Source organism: Xenopus laevis, chromosome 4L (assembly GCF_017654675.1).
Source record: "Xenopus laevis strain J_2021 chromosome 4L, Xenopus_laevis_v10.1, whole genome shotgun sequence".
NCBI classification, from domain to species: Eukaryota; Metazoa; Chordata; class Amphibia; order Anura; family Pipidae; genus Xenopus; species Xenopus laevis.
In genome coordinates, this window is record NC_054377.1 from 15757721 (window position 1) to 15773800 (window position 16080).

General features: G+C 40.2%; 1 protein-coding gene across 1 annotated transcript; it reads right to left on the minus strand.

Moving 5' to 3' along the window:
• Positions 1–9596: 9596 nt before the first annotated feature.
• ifitm3.L (interferon induced transmembrane protein 3 L homeolog) lies at positions 9597–14803 on the minus strand. The gene is given in 2 exon segments (NM_001086337.1): positions 9597–10986; positions 14526–14803. Coding segments are annotated over 2 exon segments (459 nt in total). The 5' UTR covers positions 14772–14803; the 3' UTR covers positions 9597–10773.
• Between the last annotated feature and the right edge of the window lie 1277 nt (positions 14804–16080).

A 16080-nucleotide genomic window follows, 5' to 3' on the forward strand; every position in this document is an offset into this window, starting at 1 on the left:
ATATTGATACATACATATTATTTTGGTAGGCTGTCAATAGAGCATTTGACTGGCTAGGTATTTGTTAATTTGTATGTATTTTCTGTAACACATTTTCTACACATTAAATATATTTAAATATCACCTTGGTGAGTTGTGTTTATCGACCATAGAACTTATACAAATTATTAATAAGACAATAGTTTCTAACATGTATATACTGTGTATATATGTACGTGTGGATTTCCCATCTGTGCTTACACGCAGACTGGAATAATTTCCAGCTAAACAGTAAGTGGCGTGTGCAGTACAGCAGTATGTCAAGAACAAAGGTGAATAAGGGTTGGGTCGGAGAATGTAAGTGGTTGGAGTCGGATGGAGCATTTATAAGGCAGAGTCTGGCAGCAAAACAGTTAGTAAACCGTTTTTAACCTGATGCTCCCCTTGCCACTTTAACCCACCTCCCCCCACCCGTTGGCACACTACCACCACTCACACCCCCTCCCTGTTCTCACTCTCCTATTCCCTCACCTACTCCCTACCGCTGTTGTTGGTGGGGAATGAACCGACGGAAGTTTCAAGTACAGGTATGGGATCTGTTATCCAGAATGCTCGGGACCTGGGGATTTCTGGATAACGGATCTTTCCGTAATTTGGGTCTTCATGCCTCAAGTCTACTAGAAATTCATTCAAACATTAAATAAACCCAAAAGGCTGGTTTTGCTTCCAATAAGGATTAATTATGTCTTTGTTGGGATCAAGTACAAGCTACTGTTTTATTATTACAGAGAAAAAGGAAATCATTTTTAAAAATTTGGATTATTTGGATAAAATGGAGTCTATGGGAGACAGCCATTCCGTAATTCGGAGCTTTCTGGATATCGGGTTACTGGATAGGGGATCCTATACCTGTGTAGACTGTCAAATTCTCCCACCCAATACCCAGTTCAGATACAGCCAGCAAGTAGCATGCCACGACCCCCCAGATCTTTGCCACCCTAGGCCTACGGTTGCCACCCGACCAGTAAGACGTCTGCCGAGGCCAGTGTTACAAATTTACCCGCAATATAGCTTGCCAGTAAATCTGTACCACCCTGAAGTATAGCCCCTGGTATGCAGCCTTCACCATCTGATCCGCACACAAACCTCCCCAAATGTATCTTTCCTCTTCCCTTTTCTCCTTCCCCAGGGTCGTCTGTGAAGTCTGGTGATGTTATAATCCCAACCCCAATGTCACAGCCCCCCCTCTTTATTACAGCCCCCCTTGCTGGCCAGTAATTTTACTCTAAAAAGTTGGCAACCGTCCCTAGGCTAAGGCCTTTGTAGCCTGCTCACAAATCCGGACCTGGGGATAGGGTTGCCACCTGGCCGGTATTTTAAAAATGTTGATTGATGCCAATGTTTCAGTTAGGCCCATAAATCTTTTGACAATTTTAAATGAAACAACTCAGATGCAGTTGAACTGCAGACTTTCAGCTTTAATCCACTGGGTTGAATAAAAAGATTGCATAAAAATGTGAGGATCAAAAACCTTTTTTTAACACAATCACTTCATTTCAGGGGCTCAAAAGCAATTGGACAATTGACTCAAAGGCTATTTCATGGGCAGGTGTGGGCAATTCCTTCCTTATATCATTATCAATGAAGTAGATAAAAGCCCTGGAGTTGATTTGAGGGGGGGGGGGCTTGTATGTTGAAGATTTTGCTGGGAACAGACAACATGCGGTCAAAGGAGCTCTCCATGCAGGTGAAACAAGCCATCCTTAAGCTGCAAAAACAAAAAAAACTCATCCGAGAAATTTCTACAATATTAGGAGTGGCAAAATCTACAGTTTGGTACATCCTGAGAAAGAAAGAAATCACTGGTAAACTCAGCAACTCAAAAGGACCTGGACATCCATGGAAGACAACAGTGGTGGATGATCTCAGAATCATTCCATGGTGAAAAGAAATCCCTTCACAACAGCCAAACAAGTGAACAACACTCTCCAGGAGGTCGGTGTATCAATATCCAAGTCTAGCATAAAGAGAAGACTGCGTGAAAGTAAATACAGAGGGTCCACTGCAAGGTGTAAGCCACTCATCAAGAATAGAAAGGCTAGATTGGACATCTAAAAAAGCCAGCACAGTTGAACCCAAGCTCAACCTCTAGCAGAATGATGGCAAGAAAAAAGTATGGAGAAGGCATGGAACAGCTCATGATCCAAAGCATAGCACATGATGTATAAAACATTTGGGAGACAGTGTGAAGCTTGGGTGTGCATGGCTACCAGTGGCACTGGGACACTAGTGTTTATCCATGTGATGTGACACAGGACAGAAGCACAAGAATGAATTCTGAGCTGTTCAGAGACACTTTCTGCTCAAATTCAGCTAAATGCAGTCACACTGATTGGGAGGTGTTTCATAATACAGATGGACAATGACCCAAAACATACATCCAAAGCAACCCAGGAGTTTATTAAAGCAAAGAAGTTGAATATTATTGAATGGCCAAGTCAGTCACCTGATCTGAATATGCAGAATATGACAAATGGTCAGCCACATGCTGGTAGTGACAGAGATATTTGCCTTTATTTTTGAACATTTTGATTTTTGGTAAAAATTAAACATGCTTTAAAGGAGAACTGAAGCCTAACTAATGAAGTAGTAGAAATGTTGTACGTTATGTGTTGGGCTTCTGTACCAGCCCAAGGCAACCACAATCCTTTAGCAGTAAAGATCTGTGTCTCCAATGATGCCCCAGTAGCTCCCCATCTTCTTTTAGCCCACTGAGCATGTGAGTGTCACAGACACTTTCCAAGATGGTGACCCCCTGTGACAAGTTTGAAGTCCTGGATCATTGCTGCTATTGACAAGCTGAAACTTTAGGCTGGTGCAATAAGTTCACTATTTAAAATATGGCATTTTTAGGAAAAAAATAGGACTATCAGCTTTTCATTCAGAGTATTTCAGGCATAAGAGTGCACTCAGCAAGGTGAGCCCTTTCAGTGCAGTATGTTCAAGTGCATAATTACAGTTACCAGTTTTTAAAGGGGAATTACAACTACACCAAGAATGAAATTAGAAATGCTACATCTTCTGCATTGGGCTTTTGCTCCATTGTTAGGCCACCACATTCCTTTATGGTAATGGCAAAAAGGGCAATTTAGAGCATTTTGTATCAAGACTCTCAAAACGTTAAGGTGAATAGAAATCACCCACTCCTGGGCTATTGATTGTGGTATTCTCAAAAACACACATTTTATCCTTGACAAGACCAGATTGTTGGCAGCAATTCCTAGGTGACTAAATTACATTCCAAGCTTGCTCACTATTCTCCCCAGTTCCACACTCCTGCTCGTTCCATACTCCTCATTTTCACTCTGCTCTTTATCTGACCCTCAGGAAACCTGGCAGAGACCCAATAGAATGTAAATTACAGATTCATCCTGTTCGGCTTCATGAGGAATGTTATCATTAGGCCTTTGAAGAAGGTGCTTGTAGCAGCAGTGAGGAAACCCTGGGGTGTTTAGCTATTATTTGGTCAGCCATACACTGTGGGACCTATTTATCATACTCATAATCATGTAGATGATTAACAGCAACAACAAAAAAAATCTATGTAGAATAAATGGCAAATTTATTATGGTTTCAGAAAAAAAATCACTTTTTAGAATATATTTGTTGGAAGCAATATGGGCCTATAAGTTATTACCTTTGGCACCAGTGCACCCTGAATGCCCCCACGGCAATTCCACGCTCTTCTGGATTATTGGTGGGAGTAAAGGTGGTCATACACAAGCAGATTAAAGATGCCGATATCGGATTGGACTAATTAATTTGCAATTGGAACTGTACAAGCTCACGTACTTAGCACGAGGATGCCCAAAAAAATTTGAGAATATTTGGAACCCTTGGCTCGCCAGCCACCTAGACCAACCAATGATAGTCAACTTTTCAGGCATACCTCTCCTCCCCACTTTCCCCTTCTTTTCTTTCCTTTCTCACTAGCTTTACTTCCTTCTCATTTTTTTCTGTTGTTAAAATTCAATAAAAATTAACCTTTAAAAAAAAAAAAGCGGCCGATATCACTCCTTTAGACCGATTGAGCAGTTTATCTGCCTGTGTATGGTGTGTTCCGACAGGTCCCCTTATCGATATTAGGCCAAAAATTATCCAGATATCAATTGGGCAGGTTTGATTTTTTTGGCAATCGAGGCCGGCATCAGCTAGTTGATGTGGTCCTTATTCAGTCAGTGCACATTTCATTCATTGTTTTCCAATCGTTTGGCCCTAGGGCCGAAGGATCAGATTAACCCAATATCACCCTGCCTTTGATGGGCATATTGGGTTAAGATCCGCTCGTTTGGTGACCTTGCCGGAGGGGTGACCTTGCCAAACAAGCGGATCTTATCGTGTATGGCCACTTTACCATCATGAGACTGCATTTACTGGCGAATAGTAGTCTAAAATTTGGGGAAATATACTTCACGAAAGTAACAGTCAATGTGTGAAAATTATATATACGTTATAAATTATATAAATGGGCATGGTGTATTATATGTTAGAATGGGACCAGGATTAGCATAAAGCGATATTTATGGTCACTCCCATTGTTCTCTGCAAACATGCATGTAATGGGCGGGCAGACTTACCAGCATGTATGTCTGCGTTAACATAACTACCCCTTAAACAACTAGAAATAAAATATTTTTGGTAGGAAATCTTAATTTTGTATATTCTTATACTAACCATGGACAAGAAGTGATCTCTGTTTGTCACCAGTAATGTCCTTTGAGAAACAAAGACCCTTACCAGGATATCGAGGCTATTCTATGAATCCAGCCATAGAGTGTGTGCTTTTGTCAAGGTTGCCCCTAGTGGTCACAGAGCTGGGACAAAGACTTTTATAGTCCTTTTTATAATCCTGTCTGCTGTTCTCAATCTGTTCGCCAACTACAACTACCAACATTGCTACAGTACAGTGTCACTATTGCAGGCCTTTATTATTTATGGATCTGCAACATTTCTTTCCCCCCTATAATTATTGCTTTAATAGACCCAGAAATGAGTGGGCGCTGGCGCATTTGCCACTGTTTTCACTGCCTACAGACAGTTTTATAGAATAAATGGCCTTAATGGGACTGTGTAGCTGAGTGTTTAGTGCAGGTATGGGCAGTAGCGTCACTAGAGGGGGGCGGCCCTGGTGTGTGACGCGCAGCCGCCCTGCACCCCCTGCTCGTCCGGTAGTTCCACCACTGGGTATGGGGTGGGGGTAGTGACACAATGAAGGGTAACTGGATATGCACATTGCCTGGTGGCATGGTATTTGTTTCTGGAATACAGAGTTTCTGGTTCCTTTGTTTTCCTGTTCTTACCATGCTTCTGCTATGAAATACATCTGCTTATTAGAGAGACATTGCCTATAGCAATATTATTGACTTTAATGAAAAAGATCTTGAATCTGCAATATATATAATCTTTTCTTTGGGGGGAGGTGTGATACAGTAAAGAGCACTGCAGAATATGTTGGGGTTTTATAAATATGTGTTAAAGCGGTTGTTCACCTTTAAATTAACTTTTATTATGACCTAGAGAGTGATATTCTGAGACAATTTGCAATTCATTTAAATTTTTTATTATTTGTGGTTTTTGAGTTATTTAGCTTTTTATTCAGCAGCTCTCCAGTTTGTAATTTCAGCAGTCTGATTGTTTGGGACAAATTCCCCTAGCAACCATGCATTGATTTGAATAAGAGACTGGAATATGAATAGGAGAGGGACTGAATAGAAAGATGAGTAATAAAAAGTAGCAATGAGAATAAATGTGTGCCTTACAGAGCATTTGTTATTTAGATGGGATCAGTGACCCCTGTTTGAAAGCTGAGAAGAGTCAAGAAGAAGAAGGCAAATAATGCAAAAAGAAAAAAAAAAAAAGAATAAATGATGTCCAATTGAAAAGTTGCTTAGAATTAGCCATGCAATAACATACTAAGAATTAACTTAAAACGGAACCACACACTATTATTATTAATAATGTGACATCACATCAGGACAGATCACCAGGATATTGAGGGAAACTATCCCATCCAACTCCTTCTGCAGAATATTCATGGACCACCCATGTGATCACGGAGGGATAGGGGTTCTGTGTCTGAATCGAGCTGGCTTTGCAGGTACTAGACCCAATGCAGGACACTACCTGAACTTCTCATGAGCTGCCTGTGGTAGATGGTGGCTCTATTAATCAGACATTGCTTAGGCACCATTAGCATATATATAGGAAGCGGACCCTGCGGCCATTTTTGACACAAATCGAAATCTGGGATGCTGTTTAAAGTCTTTCATCCTGAGATATCTGATTTCTGTCTAATTTTAAAAGTGGTAAAAAAACAAAAACAGCCCCAGTGTGTTCCTGCTCAGGTATGTTGAACAAACAAGTCTGGGCAACAGAGCGTGAAGACCTGCAGGTACTGGAAATGAATAACAAGAACAAAGCATTTGTAGTTATGAGGAAATAAGGGAGAAAAATAGTTTTTTTTTTGTCCTCAGAAGCAGATACCTGACAGCTTAACCCATTGAGGTCAGTATAAACAAACACAGGAAAATTTCTTGAAGAACTGTAAAAATACTCAAGGTCACATGTGACTAAAGCTGGCCAAACATTCAATGATTTGTCTGTCAGATTTCAATCAGAGTCAACGGTTGAGCAAAGGAATATTTGCAGCAGCTCATATTTGCTCAAAAATGTAAAGTGATGGCAGTCTGCCTGACCTACATCTACCCAAAAACCATCCAGATATAAGTTGGGCAGATTTAATTCTGATAATAGTCGGGGAAAGAACTTTCCAAATGACCTGCATTGGTAGCCATGTTGATCATAATGTTGGCCCAAGGGCTGAACAATCGGATCAGCCCCAAATCGCCCAGCTGAGAATGGACATATTGGGGAAAGTAAAGAAAAATAAGCAGTGTTCACCGCCCACGTTCAAAATAAGAATTGCGGCAAGAATTAACCTGGCAAAGCATTGGCTACAAAAGACACTCAAGGAATAATAGAAAGAATTAATCAGACACAAAATATTTGTATTTAACAGCTTTATTGGGAGACACGGTACAGAAACATATGCAAATGTGGGCTCCATGGAGCACTTTTATTAAGATGTGAAAAAACTAATAGGAGTAACAATTGCAGCATAGAATATAATAGTTATTAGTACTGGCAAGAACAATTCAATATTGTAAGTTGTTGTTATCCCATATTAACATCCCTTTTCCCATAATGATGATTATGTTGAAAATAATGTATGCTATATTATTTGTTCTATATTATATTATTAGAAAAATAAAACAGAAAAAAAAAAAGAAGAATTGCGGCACCAAAAATCAAACAAAAGTGAATTCAAAATACAAAATAAAAGAAGGGGCCTAATGTGTTTTGTGCCTATCAGGGCACTTATTCATAGGCTGATAGATTGGGGAAAGACCTCATCAGATGAGCAGAACTTTAAGAGGGTTATTTATTATATTCCAAATACCAAATAGTAGAAAATTTAGAGGGTTTTTTTACTATAAAATCCCGGTATTTATTATACCCCGAGGATGAAAAAAAAGTCTGAATCCAAAAATCCGGCATCTCAGTCCTGCCGAGGTTGTTGGGTGAAATTCAAAAGATATCTTAATCTGCGCTGGGTTTTGTGTAATAATCATAGTTTTCTGTGGGTCCCCCCAGTCTGACGCTGGCAATGGGTGAGAATGGTGGGAGTTTCCAGGGGTAACACTAATGTCCTCAATGGCAAATTCCTTTATGCAGGAAAGTCAAAAGAATCCAGGCAAATCACAACTGACTTTAGTAAAGCAATACTGGCTAAAATAATGTATTTTCCAAAAACACAGCAATTTTTATACCATTCTATGTATAACAAGACACAGCATGATCATAACAATTTTAACATTTGGGTTGACATCCCCTTTAAAGTCATGTTGATTAATTTAGGTCAAATTGGATTATTCTTATTCGGGTTTTGATTCATTATTTAGCCAAATCTTTTGTAGAGGCTTTCGGTATTTGGCAAAACCCAACAACTACGGATTCAGTGCATCACCAATTGCCTTCCTCTGTATTAACTAAGGCAAATGGTACATCGAAGGGCTGAAACAGATGGATAAAATGTTTTTTAATACATTTAAAGGGTTCACTTTTTAATTTAGTATGTTATAGACTGCCCTGTTCCTAGCAACGTTGCAAATGGGCTTCATTGTTTATTTCTTAAAGGGGTGGTTCACTTTATATTAACTTTTAGTATGTTATCGAATGGCTAATACTAAGCAACTTTTCAATTGGTCTTCATGTTTTCTTTATATCGTTTTTAAATGATTTGTCTTCTTCTTATAATTCTTTCCAGCTTTCAAATGGGGGTCACTGACCCCATCTAAAAAACAAATGCTCTGCAAGGCTACAAATTTATGACTATTGCTACTTGTAATAACTTGTAATCACTCATCTTTCAACTCAGGCCTCTCCTATTCATATTCCAGTCCCTTATTTAAATCAGTGCATGGTTGCTAGGGTAATTTGGACCCTACCAACCAGACTGCTGAAACTGCAAACTGGAGAGCAGCTGAACAAAAAGCTAAATAACTCAAAAAACACAAATAATAAAAAATGGAAACCAAAAGCAAATTGACTAATCATACTAAAGGTGAACAACCCCTTTAATGTTTCTGAATTGTCTTCCCTTTCTGTATCTTTCCAGCTTTCAAATTGGGGTCGCTGACCCCGCAGCTAAAAGTATTGTTCTGTGAGCTTACAGTGTTGTTATTATTTTTGCTTTTTTTTGCTTATCTTTCTGTTCAGTCCCACTCCTATTCATATTCCAGTCTCTCATCCAATCCAATTCATGGTTGCCAAGGTAAAGACGACCCAAGCAACCAGATTGCTGAATTTCCAAACTGGAGAGCTGCTGAACAAAAAGCTAAATCCCTGAAAATCCACAAATAAAAAAGAAATTAAAACCAATTGCAAATGTTGTCTGTGTCATACTAAACATAACTTAACAACCCTTTTAACAATGTCACTATATTATGAAACCAAATAAAGCCAGTAGTGCACTCCCATAGTTTATTGTCTAAAGAACTGGAAACACACTGAATTATAAACCTAAAAAATTGATATTTACATTTTTTTTTCTACAAACACAAAAAAATGAAAAATCAATGGTTATGCTGACTACAAATCTGTAGAACTGAACTAACTGGTAACATCAACGTGGTTGTACTTTCAGTGGGTTTTATGTTCATGTTTTTGAAAGAATCATTGCGTGTGCTTAACATATTTTGAAGGCAAATCTAAAGGTAAATACAAAATAAGTGACCTACCATACAGCTTGCCTAGACTAAGGTATTAGACAGCTCCCCTCACAGTCATATCAATGGCTCTCACCTATTGTCTATAATAAGTATCTGATTCCAGGCAAGTAATGAAGGTATGGATTTTTCTGCTATTGAGCATTACTCAAGAGTACTCAAGGTTTGGATTGGCTTTAAAGGGGCTGTTTACCTTTAAGTTAACTTTTAGTATGATGTACAGAATGCTTTGCGGAGACAATTTGCAATTGGTCTTCATTTTTTGAATTATTTGCAGTTTTTGAATTATTTAGCTTTGTGCAGCAGGTATGCAGTTTGGCATTTCAGCAGCTATGTGGTTGCTAGGTTAAATTGAACCCTGGCAACCAGATAGCTGCTGAAATGCAGTGGTTTGATGGAGAGACAGGAATATGAACAGAAGAGGGGATCAGGGACCCCCATTTGAAAGCTGCAAAGAGTCAGAACAAGATGGCAAATAATGCAAAAACCATAAAAGATGAATAATTAGGGATGCACCGAATCTACTATTTGGGATTTGACCGAATCCCTGAATCCTTCACGAAGGAATCTGCGGAATACCGAAGAAGCATATGTAATTTATGGATAGGAAGGGTGGAAAAAACATATTTTATTTCCTTGTTTTGTGACAAAAAGTTAGGTGATTTCCTTCCCGCTCCGAATTTGCACATGCAAATTATGATTCGGTTCAGCCAGGCACAGGGATTCAGCTGAATTTGAATCCTGCTAAAAATTGATTAGGGATGAGGGAGTCGGTGCATCCCTATAACTAATGAAGACCAAATGAAAAGTTGCTAAGAACAGGCCATTCTATAACATACTAAAAGTTAACTTGAAGATGAACCACCCCTTTAAGAACGGAAACGCTTGATTCTTCCTACATTCAGATCCAGGTCGGAATAAGGAGCAAGATTTTTTAAATCTGGCAAATTCACGCCTTTTGGTTCGTTTCTGGCAGATATGGGAGCAGCTTGCAAGCTTTTTACAGAATGCCGGATAAGGGGTCCTATATCTGCAAAGCAGCTTTCTATAGCAATGCAAAAAGGAAGAGAAAGAATGCTCTGTACTTCATACATTATGGCTGCTTACTGAACTTTAGTCTGCTTATGATAAAATAAAGATAACCTCTACCAGTACAGTCATAGGTTACTAGATATATAGAGGACGGAAGCCTGGTTAAGCTTAGCTACATACTATTTATCAAAGATAATATGAGAAAAATGTACTTGCTATCGAAAACAAATATTTATTCAAAGAGTCAATGCACTTTCTAGTCTAAACAGTTCAGTACTAAGTCAAACATGCAGTAGTCTCGCCGACAGTATAAAAAATATCAGAACGTGGCCTCATCTCTGGACTTGGAAAGTGCTCTGGTTTTGTGAAGCTTCCATGTCCAATGCCTTAGAATCCCGTAGAGGAAGGAACGCCTTTAGTTCCCCCAGGGGTTCATGTTGTTAGGATTGTGTGGATTGGGGTAAGTTTGAGCGGCATGTACTACGGTGATGACTCCAGTGACCAAAAGAATAATTATAACAATACATGAGAGAATGCTCAGCAGGGTGGCTGTGATGTTCAATCCTCGGGCAGTGCCAGCGAAACTCATGGCTCCACTTCTGTCTCCCATCACTTTTCTATCACGTGACTGTAGAGAGGGAGATAAAACAAATAGAATGACGGGTAGAGCCAACATTTTGCCTTAGGACCTACCGGGCCAATCATCAGCCATTTCATTGGCAATAACTTTTGAAAGAAGCATCCCCTGAAATGATAACTCCCTCTATTTAATTATATGGAAAAACTCTACTATAAAATGGGCCAGATACCTATTGGGCAGGTTAGAAAATCCCATCAGACAAAACCCTAGCAACCTCCCCCCATAACCTCCATTATGATCTGATCATTGGCACAATTTGAGCCTCCCTGTGGGTGGTCACCTATGCCTGGCTTTGCTTTATACTTTATTAAAGGGCTGGTTCACCTTTAAGATAACTTTTAGCAAGTTATAGAATGGATAGTTCTTAGCAACTTTTCAATTGGCCATAGTTTTTGAATTATTTGCCTACTTCTTCTGACTCTTTCCAGCAAATGGGGGGTCACTGACCCCAGCAGCCCATAAATTATTTTGAGACTACAATGTTATTGTTATTTTTTGTTACTTATCCTTCTATTCAGGCCCTCTCCTATTCATATTAGTCCCTTATTCATATCAATGCATGGTTGCCAGGGTAAACTGGACCCTAGCAACCAGATTGCTGAAATTGCAAACTGGAGGAGAGCGGCTGAATAAAAAGCTAAATAACTCGAAAACCACAAATAATAAAATATGAAAACCAATTGCAAATTGTCTCAAAATATCACTTTCTATATTACACTAAAAGTTAATTTAAAGGTGAACAACCCCTTTAATACTTTGCTCTTCTACCTCCACCAACATAATATACTGGCATGGTGCTTGGGGGGGGCATTATTAATAATAGTATCTGAAGGAACTTTGGATGATCCATTTGGTTGAGCTATAAATTCTTTCAAAGAATTCTGATTATTAATTAGGGTGGACAATATCCTAACAAACTTGTTGAGTACCCATTTGCTTGGGAGGGAGGAGTTTCTGGGGTCCAGAAATGGGTTCTAACAAAACAGCTCACACCTTCTTCATACTGTTACAGGAAACATGAGGGTTCTGGGAAAGTACTTTATCTCTCTGCACCAGGAATGTAGGTGAACTGGAACCCCCAGAACCTTACGGTTGCTGCTTCTGAGGTCACATTCCCACCCAACAATATAATCTATAGCATTCCAGCATTTAATATGTTTTACCCGCATACATTTGTGGGTTAGATACCATTGGCTATGGTGTAACATGTACTGGCAGGCTACAAAACAAATCCCTTAGGCCCCGAATTATGAAATAAATACAAATCAGTCTGAATTCTCTCTTTCGTCACCCTATATACACAATCTCCTCCTTGGCTGTGTCATGCCTCCTCTCTGTGTTTGTCTGATGAGCCAAGGGAGTTGGCTGAGACCTGTGTGAATGGCCAGAGTGGAAATGACACAGAACAAGGGGACGGGAATTTAAAAAAAAAAACCTTTTGTCATCCTGTTATTCCTCACACACCCAGTTATTTTCCATTAAAGTAATAGCTCATTAATTTTGTTTATAGAGAGAGAGGAAGTACTTTATTTCACAAAGCTGCAGGGGCAAAACTCACTTTAGAAACAATGAGCCAAAGAGCTGATTATTCATATGAGCCAAACAACAGGACCTGACTACGTTATAAGTAGGTTATACAAGGGTCCTAAAATTGCTGAGCCTCAAATAGGAGGAGGAAATCTAAACCTCCTCTTGTGTAGAGCAGCAGCAACAACTCACCTTGGCTTACTATACACACACACACAGACACTGTAATTTGTTCTGGGGGTTTCTTAGCATCTGAAAATTATTGTTAGGGGCCCCTAAGGTTTTTAATCATGTGATGGGGGTGCTGTGCTATCCACAAGGGAGGAGGCATATGGATTTAAGGGTCGGTCTTAAAAGAGCAGTTGGTGCTCACTGCAGGGATATCATTTATCACTCATATGTGAAAAAAGTTAAGAACAGTTTAGTATAAAAATAAAAACGGTGTAAATAGATCGGCTGTGAAAATAAAAAACGTTTCTAATATAGTTAGCCAAAAATGTAATGTATAAAGGCTGGAGTGACTGGATGTCTAACATAATAGCCAGAACACTACTTCCTGCTTTTCAGCTCTCTTGTTTTCCACTTAGAGTTAGAGAGCTGAAAAGCAGGCTATGATTAAAAGTTTGTAACTTGAAACGCGTAAGGCAGAGGACACAATAAATCTCTTTTACTTGATTTCAATAACTTGATGGAAGATTGCCTTTATTTGAGTGCCTGCTCCAGATTTATTCACGGTTGTCTGCTCCCCATGCTGAGGGCTCAGGGCGGTGCACCTGGGCCACTTCCCTAATGTGGTGAGTAAATACTCTACTTCATGGAGACCCCTTCTTCCTCTAATTATTTTTACATTGAACTGCTCTTTTATGACCTACCCTTAAATCCATATGCCTCCTCCCCTGTGGATAACACAGCACCCCCACACCTTAGGGGCCTCTAACAATAATGTTCAAATGCTAACAAACCCCTAGAACAAATACCAGGCGTATGTTCCATAGGCAGAGCAGGGCACACACAGGCAGAGTATGTCACATATAGGCAGAGTATGGCACACACAGGCAGAGATTGGCACACACAGGCAGAGATTGGCACACACAGGCAGTGTATGTCACACACAGGCAGAGAATGGCACACCCGGGCAGAGTATGTCACACGCAGGCAGAGTATGTCACACACAGGCAGAGTATGGCACACACAAGCAGAGATTGGCACACACAGGCAGTGTATGTCACACACAGGCAGAGAATGGCACACCCGGGCAGAGTTTGGCACACACAGGCAGAGTATGTCACACACAGGCAGAGTATGTCACACCAGGCAGAGTATGGCACACAGGGAACATAGGGCAGACAGAGTAGTGCACATACAGGCCACTCTAAGATGTGCTACATACAGTGACACAGTGCTGGTGCCCCATTAGCATTTTGTATAAAGTGTGAACAGGTGAACAATTTGGGCAGTTTCAGGCTGAGTCTCAGGTGTGAACAGTACAGGGCTTTAGGGTATAAACAATAGAGGTGTCTCAAGTGTGAATAATGCAGGGGGAGTGCAGGGGCCAGTTAATCTCTGTAGTGATACCTTTTAAATTTTACACATGGTAATCAAACACAGCAGGTAGACTTTGATGTGGGGAGGGGGGCCACACAAGGGGGACAGCTCTGCTCTAAATCATGCGTTAGCCACCAGGACCGGAACTAGGGGTAGGCAGAAGAGGCACCTGCCTAGGGTGCAATCATAGGGGGGCGCTAGACAGGTAACTTTAACATTGTCTTCTACCTACCCCTATATTGCAGCCTTCTTGTATTGTAGTGTGTCACCTTAAATAAGCAAATAAGTCATGTTGCATGGCCCCAGACATCAGGGTAACAGGTTGGACATGACTGAACAACACTATTATAAAGGGAACAAAATGCCATTTAAGACCTTTTTTGGCTAAGGGTTGGGGGGGCACTAAGCAAATGCCATTTCCTCAACCCCATAAAGTACAAGTGGCACCCCCTCACCTTGACAGAGTAGAGCATAGCGAGTAATCCCAGGCAGCAGAAGTTGAAGTAGAGGGTATTAAAGATGGACCAGACCAAGTGGTCCCGCACAGGGGGTCCTTCCGAGTTTATGGTCACTACAGTGGACTGTATTTGCATTCCCGGGCCCCCTCGGTACTCCATCTCTTCCCTTAACGGCTCATAGCCCGGGCTTCCATAGAGAGGCGGTGACCCGTTAATCTGACGACCATAACCGCTGTTCTCCATTGTTGAGCTCTTATGTCTGTCTGCTCGAGAGTAGAGACTGTTCTGTGCTGCTTCCAGGCAATACTTGTGCTGAGGTCGAGAGAGAGTTTATAGACAGTGGAAAGGGTGGAGTTTGGGAGATAAGGCTGGGAACTTTAGTTTCGTTTTTGGTACTTCTGAAACCTAGGGGAAATGTGGAGGTTTACATTGCCTTACAGCTGCCTGTAATGGAACCCAGGGATTCTGCTCAGCAGGGACAAAGATAAGAAATGGATCAACTAAATGTATCAATTTAAATTAGAAAGTTGGTGAACTATCTGAAACCAATTGACCTGAAACAAGTGTTGGAAGGCGAAACAGCATGGCAACTCTAAAAAGTGCCTACTAATAAAGAGAGTTGGGGCAGCCTTTATAGTGAGGGGTATTGAGTAAGTTGAAAGGATCTGGTGTAATAAGTGTGAGATAGTATTAGTTATACTACATCAGGGTTGTCAGGCATTTAGTCAGAGGGAATTTCGGGTATACAGAGGTATTTCAGGTGCTACACAAAGGCCCAAAGAGCCCCCACCAGCATAGGCGGAGGGTGATTTTTTTAGTTTGGGGAGGCTAGAGGTGGCCATACATGGGCTGACTTCAAGGGGACCGAAACCCTAAAAAATTAATTTAAGTAAATCTATTCAGAGAGGTCCCCTGAGCTCTTTTGGGATTTGCTTTAATTTTCTGTTTTTTTTGGTCTGTGGTTTTTAGCAGGTTCAGGTTTATACAGTTTAAGGGGCAGATTTATCAAAATGTGAGTTCAGATTTTAATCGATAAAAACCCACGTTCTATTCATTCCTATGAGATTTTTGGAAGCGTATTTGGTGAGTTTTAATTTTCACCCATTGATAAATATCCTTCAAAAATGCCATAGGAATGAATAGAACATTGGTGAAAATCTGAACTCACATTTTGATAAATCTGCCCCTAATTGTTAATAGCAAGCTTCAGATCAGCGCTCTCTACAAAACTCTCTTTGTGTCAGCAACACTACGGGGCAAATGTATTATGTGGTGTAATAAATAGCGGAATAATTCGCCACGCATCCCGTTTAAATGGCGTCATTTTTTTACACACTTTTTCTTATTTACAAAGGTCTGAAGATGTTAAATAACGTGGCAAATCTGGCATTCACATGGCATAAAATAAAACACACCTTGATAAATTCACCATTTATTTCCCACAGCTGTCTCCACAGTTTATATTTTTTTACAAATTTAATTTTACACAGCATAATAAAAATGCCCCTATGCAGCCTCTTAACTTGTAGGTGACTGCTGAAATCTAATTTCT